Source organism: Oncorhynchus kisutch, unplaced genomic scaffold (genome assembly GCF_002021735.2).
Source record: "Oncorhynchus kisutch isolate 150728-3 unplaced genomic scaffold, Okis_V2 scaffold1555, whole genome shotgun sequence".
Taxonomy (NCBI): Eukaryota; Metazoa; Chordata; class Actinopteri; order Salmoniformes; family Salmonidae; genus Oncorhynchus; species Oncorhynchus kisutch.
This window is the reverse complement of record NW_022263500.1, coordinates 6,371-17,827: the sequence shown is the minus strand read 5'-3', so window position 1 is coordinate 17,827 and position 11,457 is coordinate 6,371. Positions and strand designations below refer to the sequence as shown.

General features: G+C 42.1%; 1 protein-coding gene across 2 annotated transcripts; it reads right to left on the bottom strand.

Annotated features, from left to right (window-relative positions):
* Positions 1 to 421: 421 nt before the first annotated feature.
* On the bottom strand, positions 422 to 10,701 carry LOC116366729 (zinc finger protein 664-like). 2 transcript variants are annotated; one of them, XM_031818704.1, is made up of 2 exons: positions 9,982 to 10,701; positions 422 to 1,798 (listed from the first exon to the last, which is right to left on the bottom strand). In XM_031818704.1, exons 1-2 carry the CDS (start codon positions 10,409 to 10,411, stop codon positions 1,023 to 1,025), a joined length of 1,206 nt encoding a protein of 401 aa, XP_031674564.1. In that variant the 5' UTR covers positions 10,412 to 10,701; the 3' UTR covers positions 422 to 1,022. The 2 variants fall into 2 exon arrangements, with proteins under 2 accessions (XP_031674564.1, XP_031674563.1); XM_031818703.1 differs by having other exon boundaries at positions 430 to 1,801.
* Between the last annotated feature and the right edge of the window lie 756 nt (positions 10,702 to 11,457).

Below are 11,457 nucleotides of genomic sequence, written 5' to 3'. Positions count from 1 at the left end.
GTATCACAGTGGTCTGAAACACTGCATCTCTACAGTACCTGGTTCTAGTCCAGGCTGTACCACAGTGGTCTGAGACACTGCATCTCTACAGTACCTGGTTCTAGTCCAGGCTGTATCACAGTGGTCTGAGACACTGCATCTCTACAGACACCCTGGTTCGATTCCAGGCTGTATCACAACCGGCCGTGATTGCATCAAAGGGCTGGATTCTGTTAAAGCGAGTAAGATTTGTTTCTGAAATGCTTCTCTTAAGGGTAGGATTGTTTATAGATTAGTATAGTTTTATCCATACACACCATTTTTCTGTATTGGGCGGCGCACAATTGTCCCAGCGTCGTCCGGGTTTGGCCGGTGTAGGTCGTCATTGTTCTTAACGGACTAGTTAAGTAAAAGGTTAAATAACAAAAAAACACATGAAGTCTTCTCCTTTATTTATTTATTGAACTGGGCACGTTGGGCACGTTGGGCTCGGGGATGGAACAACTGTTTCAGTGCCTACATCATATTATTCATCAATAGTGGGAATATGGGTTAAGATATGCAACATCATTTTGTATATATAGTGTATGTAAGATTACCCCTTCAAATGAGTGGATTCATCTATTCCATCTTCTTAGCACTGACTCACAAACCTACCTCAAACTTCCCCCATACTGGACACCTAAAAAATAATATCCACGAGTTCATCGGACTCTGGTGAGGTAGATAAAGGGCCTCGTTGCCAAAATCACAAAGTATCCCTTTAATGACTTGTATACGCCCACAACATTCTGTAGTCTGGATACGCACACCGTTCCAACACAGAAAAGCTACCTTTTTTAATATACTTAATTACCATTATTTGGAAAATGATTTCACTCATATTGTAATTAATTATACGTCATAGAAATCTGGGAAAGCCATGCACTTACTCACTCCATATTCAATTTATATTTTAAAACAAAAAATAAATCATACAAATGTATTTTTGAGTCCAATTTCTATAATTAGATTTCATGTATATCAAAAACAAAAACACATTCTCAGTCAAAAATATGAGACAATTGTGGGAGCACAATGTGTGTTTTCTGATGATTTTTAAGTCCATGTGAGGTGCTATATCTCTTTCCACACTCGGAGCATTGGTATGGCTTCTCCCCTGTGTGTGTTACCTCATGGACTTTCAGGTGCCCTAACTGCATAAATATCTTTCCACACCGGAGGCACTGATAACTTTTCTCTACAATGTGGATTCTTTCATGCTCTTTAAGTTGTTGAAACCATGTAAATTTAATTCCACAGTGGGAGCATTGGAAAGGCTTCTCCATTGTGTGTCTTTGCTCATGTTCTTTCAGGTTCCATAAATTCCTAAAACTCTTTTCACAATGAGAACAGTGGAAAGGTTTTTCCACAGAGTGTGTCCCCTCATGTCTTTTCAAGGACCCCGATGAGAAAAAATTCCTTTCACACTGTGAGCAGTGGTAAGGCTTCTCTCCTGTGTGTGTCCTCTCATGTGATTTCAGGTCCCCCCGTTGGGTAAAACTTCTTTCACACTGGGAGCAGTGGTAAGGCTTAGAGTGTATTTTTTCATGTTTTTTCATATATTCTGATGAATTAAAATTCTTTCCACACTGAATGCATTGGTAGGGTCTCTCCTTTGTGTGTGTCCTCTCATGTCGTTTCAGGTTCCCAAACCAGCTAAAACTCTTTCCACACTGAGAGCAGTGTCGTCGTCTTTCTGGTTTGGACGTCTCTGGGTCTGGTTCCCCCGAAGCACTCTTCAAGCTGTCACAGTGAGAGTCTGTGTCTGGTCTCTCCCCTGCTGAAGACAAACAGAGAGTTTAGTTAAACAGAGAGACCTCAATGAAACCTCCACATAATAACAGTCTTCCTATGAGGTTTAATCTAGACTAGAGCTTGTCATCACAGAGTGGCTGTAGTGCTTTGTAAGCTAATAAAAACACTATTAAACTTAGTGGTGTTGTGCATTTATTAGACCTAATGGGTAAATAGACAGTCAGTATAGGATACATGTAATAGACTAGTCAGTATAGGATACATGTAATAGATCTAATGGATAAATAGACTAGTCAGTATAGGATACATGTAATAGACCTAATGGGTAAATAGACTAGTCAGTATAGGATACATGTAATAGACTAGTCAGTATAGGATACATGTAATAGACCTAATGGATAAATAGACTAGTCAGTATAGGATACATGTAATAGACTAGTCAGTATAGGATACATGTAATAGACTAGTCAGTATAGGATACATGTATTAGACCTAATGGATAAATAGACTAGTCAGTATAGGATACATGTAATAGACTAGTCAGTATAGGATACATGTAATAGACTAGTCAGTATAGGATACATGTATTAGACCTAATGGATAAATAGACTAGTGATGGTATTAATGACAATTTTAAAAGCGTCTATGAAAATCGATATAAATCTGAATTAAACAACCGTTGGACTGATCCTACGGCATTATTAGACTCAATACCCCTGAAGCAACTATCAGCAGACAAAAAATGATCCTCCCTCCCCCCCAAAAATACTAGACACGTTTAAAACATTCACGTGGAGAAAAGCACCAGACTGCTTTGCCATAGAATTGTATTTAACATTCTGGGAAAAAATAGCACCCCTATTTACTCAGACTAACAACTATGCAACTCAAAAAATATATAAACACAACATGTAAAGTGTTGGTCCCATGTTTCATGAGCTAAAAATAAAAGATCCCAGAAATGTTCCATACGCACAAACAGCTTATTTCTCTCAAATGTCGTGCACAAATTTGTTTACACCCCTGTTAGTGAGCATTTCTACTTTACCAAGATAATCCATCCACCTGACAGTGTGGCAAATCAAGAAGCTGATTGAACAGCTTGATTATTACACAGGTGCACCTTGTGCTGGGGCCAATAAAAAGCCACTCTAAAATGTGCAGTTTTGTCACAACACAATACCACAAATGTCTGACATTTTGAGGGGGAGTGGAATTGGCATGCTTACTTTAATATCCACCAGAGCTGTTACCAGAGAACTGAATGTTCATTTCTCTACCATAATGCCCCCTCCAACATAGTTGTAGGGAACTTGGCAACAGGCCTCACAACTACAGACCACGTGTATGACGTCAGTCTACATGAAGGAGCCCGAGCTGCCAGTCTGCATGAAGCAGCCAGTCTACATGGAGCAGCCAGAGCTGTCAGTCTGCATAGAGCAGCCAGAGCTGCCAGTCTGCAAGGAGCTGCCAGTCTACATGGAGCAGCCAGAGCTGTCAGTCTGCACGGAGCTGTCAGTCTGCACAGAGCTGTCAGTCTGCACGGAGCTGTTAGTCTGCACGGAGCTGTCAGTCTGCAAGGAGCTGTCAGTCTGCACGGAGCTGTCAGTCTGCAAGGAGCTGTCAGTCTGCAAGGGGCTGCCAGTCTGCAAGGGGCTGCCAGTCAGCACGGAGCCGCCAGAGCTGTCAGTCTGTAAGAAGCCGCCAGAGCTGTCAGCCTATATGGAGCAGCCAGTGCCGCCAGTCTGCCCAGCGCCGCCAGTGCCCCCAGTCTGCCCAGCATCGCCAGTCTGCCCAGCGTCGTCAGTCTGCCCAGCGCCGCCAGTCTGCCCAGCGTCGTCAGTCTGCCCAGCGCCGCCAGTCTGCCCAGCGCCGCCAGTCTGCCATTCAGCCAGACTCTTCCAGATCTGCCAGTCGACCAGACTCTTCCAGATCTGCCATTCAGCCAGACTCTTCCAGATCTGCCAGTCGACCAGACTCTTCCAGATCTGCCAGTCGACCAGACTCTTTCAGATCTGCCAGACTCTTCCAGTCGGCCAGGATCTGCCAACCAGCCAGGATCTGGTAGATCTACCTACCTGCCTGAGCTTTCTCTCACTCCTGAGCTTTCTCTCACTCCCGAGCTTTCTCTCACTCCCGAGCTTTCTCTCACTCCCGAGCTTTCTCTCACTCCCGAGCTTTCTCTCACTCCCGAGCTTTCTCTCACTCCCGAGCTGTCTCTCACTCCCGAGCTTCCCCTCAGTCCCGAGCTGTCCTTCAGTCCCGATCTGCTCCTCAGTCCAGTGGGTTTCTGGGTGAGGACTACTAGGCCATGGTCGGCGGCGAGGGTGGACTATCCAGGGACGAAGGGAGAGGGGACTAAGACATTAAAGGAGTGGGGTCCACGTCCCGCGCCGGAGCCGCCACCATGGACAGACGCCCACCCGGACCCTCCCTATTGTTTTGAGGTGCGTTCGGGAGTCCGCACCTTAGGGGGGGGGGGGGTTCTGTCACGCCCTGGTCTAAGTATTTTGTGTTTTTTCTTCATGTATTGGGTCAGGCCAGGGTGTGGCATGGAGTTTTTGTATTGTGGTGTGTTTTGTCTTGGGGTTTTGGTGTGTATATATTTGGGATTGTAGCTAGTGGGGTTTTCTAGCAAAGTCTATGGCTGTCTGGAGTGATTCTCAATCAGAGGCAGGTGCTTATCGTTGTCTCTGATTGGGAACCATATTTAGGCAGCCATATTCTTTGAGTTTGTCGTGGGTGATTGTCCTTAGTGTCTTTGTTCCTGTCTACGTGTTAGGTTACACAAGTATAGGCTGTTTCGGTTTTCTTTACGTTTATTGTTTTGTAGTGTTTAGTGTTTAGTCGTGTTTACGTTTTGTTTAATAAATATGGATCGCAATCGACACACTGCAGTTTGGTCCGACTCTCCTTCATCACAACTAGAAAGCCGTAACAGCCTCATGTCAGTGAAACCAGCATTTATAAAGACAGCCTCATGTCAGTGAAACCAGCATTTATAAAGACTGCCTCATGTCAGTGAAACCAGCATTTATAAAGACTGCCTCATATGTCAGTGAAACCAGCATTTATAAAGACTGCCTCATATGTCAGTGAAACCAGCATTTATAAAGACTGCCTCATATGTCAGTGAAACCAGCATTTATAAAGACTGCCTCATGTCAGTGAAACCAGCATTTATAAAGACTGCCTCATATGTCAGTGAAACCAGCATTTATAAAGACTGCCTCATATGTCAGTGAAACCAGCATTTATAAAGACTGCCTCATGTCAGTGAAACCAGCATTTATAAAGACTGCCTCATATGTCAGTGAAACCAGCATTTATAAAGACTGCCTCATGTCAGTGAAACCAGCATTTATAAAGACTGCCTCATATGTCAGTGAAACCAGCATTTATAAAGACTGCCTCATATGTCAGTGAAACCAGCATTTATAAAGACTGCCTCATGTCAGTGAAACCAGCATTTATAAAGACTGCCTCATGTCAGTGAAACCAGCATTTATAAAGACTGCCTCATATGTCAGTGAAACCAGCATTTATAAAGACTGCCTCAGTCACAATCCTAGACATATTAGCAACCCATCCTAGTTGTTGCAGCTTTACATTTACCCTTTTCTTAAAAGGCACAACAGGCAGAATTCTGGTGGCAGAATTTCAGTTTGTGGCAAAACAAGTCGATGAATAGTGTAGAGGATCATTGTAGCATCTAAACCGCTGTGAAACATATATTCATGAACTAAAAATATAGTATTTTCAGCTGTTCGAAGCTTTTGTGCGAAACCCCGAAAGTAAAACGAGCAAAAGCTAAACTTAAGAGCGAGGAAGCATAGAAATAGATAATGTCGAACAGATCTACAGCTTCTTAGACTTGCTTTAAATGAGAATGGACTATATTTCTATGTGAATTTGGTCAGCCTAAAAAGCTTCCTACTGCCCCTGTACGTTTCCAACAGAGATTTTCATATCTGTCACATACACAGAGGAAGAAAACATTAGAAACGTTCTTTCCATGACAGACGGACCAGGTGAATCCAGGTGAAAGCTATGATCCCCTTATTGATGTCACTAGTTAAATCCACTTCAATCAGTGTAGATGAAGGGGGGGGGGAGAGAAGACAGGTTAAAGCTATGATCCCCTTATTGATGTCACTAGTTAAATCCACTTCAATCAGTGTAGATGAAGGGGGGGGGGGAAGACAGGTTAAAGCTATGATCCCCTTATTGATATCACTGATGGAGACAGGTTAAAGCTATGATCCCCTTATTGATGTCACTGATGGAGACAGGTTAAAGCTATGATCCCCTTATTGATGTCACTGATGGAGACAGGTTAAAGCTATGATCCCCTTATTGATGTCACTGATGGAGACAGGTTAAAGCTATGATCCCCTTATTGATGTCACTAGTTAAATCCACTTCAATCAGTGTAGATGAAGGGGGGGGAAGAAGGATTTATAAGCTTCGAGACAATTGAAACATGGATTGTGTTCAGTGCCTTCAAAAAGTATTCACACCCCTTGACTTATTCCACATTTTGTGGTATTACAGCCTGAATTCAATGGATTAAATATGATTTCTCTCACCCATCTATCTACACATAATACTCCATAACGACGAAGTTATTTTTCTGTTGACATTTTTAGCAAATTTATTAAAAATGAAATATCTCATTTACTTAAGTATTCACACCCCAGAGTCAATACATGTTAGAATCACATTTGACAGTGATTACAGCTGTGAGTCTTTCTGGGTACGTCTCTAAGAGCTTTGTATTGGATTTGACAGTGATTACAGCTGTGAGTCTTTCTAGGTACATCTCTAAGAGCTTTGTATTGGATTTGCCCCAAACATAACACATCGTATTCAGGACCCTTTCTTCTTTAAGGTTGCTGCCCCCTATCATCTTCAACCTTTTTAACCTGTCTCTCATCTCTGGGGAGGTTTCCATTGCTTGGAGGGCAGCTACAGTTAGTCCTTTATTTAAAGGGGGAGATCAAGCTGATCCTAACTGTTATAGGCCTATTTCTATTTTCCCTTGTTTATCAAAATTGTTGAAAAAACTTGTCAATTGGTTTCTCGACTGGTTTCTTGATGTCTTTAGTATTCTCTCTGGTGTGCAATCTGGTTTCCGCTCAGGTTATGGATGTGTCACCGCAACCTTAAAGGTCCTCAATGATGTAACCATTGCCCTTGACACTAAGCAATGTTGTGCTGCTATTTTTATTGACTTGGCCAAAGCTTTTGATACGGTAGACCATTCCCTTCTTGTGGGCCGACTAAGGAGTATTGGTGTCTCTTAGTGGTCTTTGACCTGGTTTGCTAACTACCCTTCTCAAAGAGGGTAGTGTATAAAGTCAGAAAGTCTGCTGTCTCAGCCACTGCCTGTCACCAAGGGAGTACACCAAGGCTCAATCCTAGGCCCCACACTCTTCTCAATTTACTTCAACAGCATAGCTCAGACAGAGGAAGCTCTCTCATCCATTTATATGCAGATGATACAGTCTTATACTCAGCTGGCCCCTCCCGGATTTTGCATTAAATGCTCTACAACAAAGCTTTCTTAGTGTTCAACAAGCTTTCTCTACCCTTAACCTTGTTCTGAACACCTCCAAAACAAAGGTCATGTGGTTTGGTAAGAAGAATGCCCCTCTTCCCACAGGTGTTCTTACTACCTCTGAGGGTTTAGAGCTTGAGGTAGTCACCTCATACAAGTACTTGGGAGTATGGCTGGACGGCGCACTGTCCTTCTCTCAGCACATATCAAAGCTGCAGGCTAAAGATACATCTAGACTTGGTTTCCTCTATCGTAATCGCTCCTCTTTCACCCCAGCTGCCAAACTAACCCTGATTTAGATGACCATCCTACCCATGCTAGATTACGGAAACATAATTTATAGGTCAGCAGGTAAGGGTGCTCTCGAGCGGCTAGATGGTCTTTACCATTCGGCCATCAGATTTGCCACCAATGCTCCTTATAGGACACATCACTGCACATCACTGCATATACCTCTCTGATAACCGGTCATCTCTGTATACCCGTCGCAAGACCCAATGGTTGATGCTTATTTATAAAACCCTCTTAGGCCTCACTCACCCCTATCTAAGATATCTTCTGCAGCCCTCATCCTCCACATACAACACCCGTTCTGACAGTCACATTCTGGTAAAGGTCCCCAAAGCACACACATCCCTGGGTCGCTCCTCTTTTCAGTTCGCTGCAGCTAGCGACTGGAACGAGCTGCAACAAACACTCAAACTGGACAGTTTTATCTCCATCTCTTCATTAAAAGACTCAATCATGGACACTCTTACTGACAGTTGTGGCTGCTTTGTGTGATGTATTGTTGTCTCTACCTCCTTGACCTTTGTGCTGTTGACTGTGCCCAATAATGTTGCTACCATGTTGTGTTGTCATGTGTTGCTGCCTTGCTATGTTGTTGTCTTAGGTCTCTCTTTATGTAGTGTTGTCTCTCTCTTGTTGTGATGTGTGTTTTGTCCTATTTATATTGCATTTATTTATTTATTTTAATCCCAGGCCCCCGTCCCCACAGGAGGCATTTTGTCTTTTGGTAGGTCGTCATTGTCAATAAGAATTTGTTCTTAACTGACTTGCCTAGTTACATAAAGGTTAAATAAATAAAACTATAGTTAATTTCTTTGCCACATTCTTTGCAGTTTTGCTTTAGTTCCTTATTGCAAACAGGATGCATGTTTTGGAATATTTGTATTCTGTACAGGCTTCCTACTTTTACTTGTCAATTAGGTTAGTGTTGTGGAGTAACTACAATGTTGTTGATCCGCTGGGGCGCTACTTGGCACATTGTGCTCTTTAGTGACTCCTTGTGGTGGGTCAGACGCCTGCAGGCTGATTTCGGTCGTCAGTTGAACTGTGTTTTCTCTGACACATTGGTGCAGAGTTAAGCAGGCGGGTGTTAAGGAGCGCGGTTTGGTGGGTCATGTTTCAGAGGACACATGACTCTACCTTCGCCTCTCCCAAGCTTAAGTATTTTTAAAACCAAATACTTTCTTGGCTTATTTCTCTCGTATTTTTCCATTTGAGCCATTTTAATTAAGGTATCTTTTACTCAGGTATGACAATTAGGTATGACAACAACTGTATTGGCTGCTGCGTGTCGGGCCAATTTGCGGTTAAACACGAGTGCAGGTGGTAAATTATTTTAGGACAGTGGGGACAAGACATTGACATTAATACATGTCAATGTATTGTCAGTAAGCATTTCACTAAGGACTACACACCTGTTGTATTTGGTGCGTGTGACCAATAACATTTGGTTTGACGCTAATAGCTAAATAGTTAACTAGATGATTTGCCTATCTCGTTCCTCTGTTGTCTGACTATTATTTTTATTTGTGCTAGCGGACAAAGCGTTAATATCGCTATTTTTAAAAAATGTCTAAATTATTTTACCTTTATTTAACTAGGCAAGTCAGTCAATAACAAATTATTATTTACAATGATGGCCTACCAGGGGAACAGTGGGTTAACTGCCTTGTTTCAGGGGCAGAACGGCAGATTTTTTTTACCTTGTCAGTTCGGGGATTCGATCTAGCAACCTTTACGGTTACTGGCCTAACACTAACCGCTAGGCTGCCTGACCACCCCAAAAGCCTTCCACATGCTTCGGTTCGGCTGGCGAACCTAACGAGTGTGCTCACATAAGTACTATTAAGGAGAGTAGCCTAAAACTGCAATAGTACTGTTTGTCCATCTTGAGATGCCGGAGGCAGTATACATTTCTTCAAAATGGTCAGAATTAATCTAAGATATACTGTTTATACAAAAGTATGTGGACACCACTTCAAATTAGTGAATTTGGCTATTTCTGTAAGTCTCTCTGGAGATGATTGTCTGCTAAATGACTCAGTACTGCAAGTCTCTCTGGATAAGAGTGTCTGCTAAATGACTCAAAAGTAAATAGGCCTACCCCTGGGGTACGACAGTTGAACTAAGCTCATTGGGCTTTTATAATTATCCTAGAATCAATGGCTAGGGCTGTTGGCCACAGAATTGAGTTAAACAAAACACGCATGTACCATTGGCCATCTTCTCCTTTAACAATTCCTACAGTACTGAACAACATATTCAGTAGAATGCTCCTTTAAAAGTTCCTTTAAAAACACACAGCCTAGTTCAACAACTGCAGAGCTTGTGTCCCCTGTTTTTAAGACAATACTCACTGGTGTTAACAGGATTTTCAGTCTCTTCCTCCTCTCCATTTTCATCCTCCTCTGTCACTCCCAAAACATCTTCCTCCTCCTCTTTTATTGAGATAGACTCCTCTTCCTCTTTTACTCCAAAAGGTTCCTTCTCTTCTTTCAATGTTATGGCCTCTTCCTCCTTTTTCATTCTGAAAGCTTCTACATCCTCCTCTTCCTCTTCCACTGTGACAGCCTCTATCCCCTCTTCCTCTTTCACTCCAAAAGGTTCCTTCTCTTCTTTCCCTACAACAGCCTCTTCTTCCTCTTGTTTTATTCTGAAAGCTTCTTCCTCTCCTTTCACTGTAATATTCTCCTCTTCTTCTTTTACAATAATGTTCAGCCCCAGAGCTTCTTTCTCCGTCCAGCAGACCTCTTCTTTAGCAAGGGGGCAGTAGCTTAGTGAACTCATATTAGCTAGCTAGCTAGTTAGCATTAGCAACTAGCCTAGTGCTAAACTCAGTACGAATTTAACAAATATGCTTATTTAAGTAAACAAGCAAATTGCATGTAAGTTAAGGAGTGTATATATGTAAACAGAATTGTGTTTAAAACACTGAGATTCATATTAACACAAATGGTCGAAAGAGCTTCAATGTTTAGGTTTTGTGTTTGCTTGCAAGCTAGCGAAGTGGTTGAATCAGTAGCCGTGTTGTTGTTGAAGAAGCCCCGTCCACTAGAATACACGTCACCAAGAGGCATCACCTGAAAGACACGTCGCCATCTGCTGACTGGAGTGGGTAACGCTGTTCAATTAAATGAAACATTCTGGAAAACCAACTTCACAAAAAAATTATTGGCAAATAACCAGATATGTTTTCTCTTACTTCTAAGTACCTTTACACAGATGTAGAAGCTGAATATGAATATGTACATAATTCATAAATCCTGTTTTGAAAAGATAATGTGTTAGAAACAATTATCTGTTGTTGTTGTTGTTTGTTATGTTTTCACCTCCGGAGTTTTTATCTCGATGAGAGCATTTTATTACTTTACAGGGGAAATCTGCAGTTCAACCAATAACAAGTCGCTACCCCGCCACTGTTTTGGTAAAAAAAAAAAAAAAGGATTATAGTTTTAACCAAACTGTGAGAATATACAGCGTTTGTTTAGAATTACATTGTTTTACAAACCCAATGAGGTAAAAACAGGCTTTTATGTTCTGATGGGGTACGGCAGTTGAACTAAGCCCATGAGGCATGTATAAGTTATAGGTGGGTTCTGATGGGGTACGGCAGTTGAACTAAGCCCATGAGGCATGTATAAGTTATATTTGGGTTCTGATAGGGTACAACAGTTGAACTAAGCCCATGAGGCATGTATAAGTTATATTTGGGTTCTGATAGGGTACAACAGTTGAACTAAGCCCATGAGGCATGTATAAGTTATATTCTCCAATAATTATTTTAAAAGTTTGAAATTAGATGTACCAATCCCAGATTGCCCCTTTAAAGCCAC

What these genes read in the sequence shown, in the direction of transcription:
- LOC116366729 (XM_031818703.1), bottom strand. Translation starts at nt 10,411, where the DNA reads ATGAGTTCACTAAGCTACTGCCCCCTTGCTAAAGAAGAGGTCTGCTGG. An exon ending in TGAAAATCCTGTTAACACCA is followed by an intron (nt 1,802 to 9,981) that starts GTGAGTATTGTC and finishes GTTTGTCTTCAG; the next exon opens with CAGGGGAGAGACCAGACACA.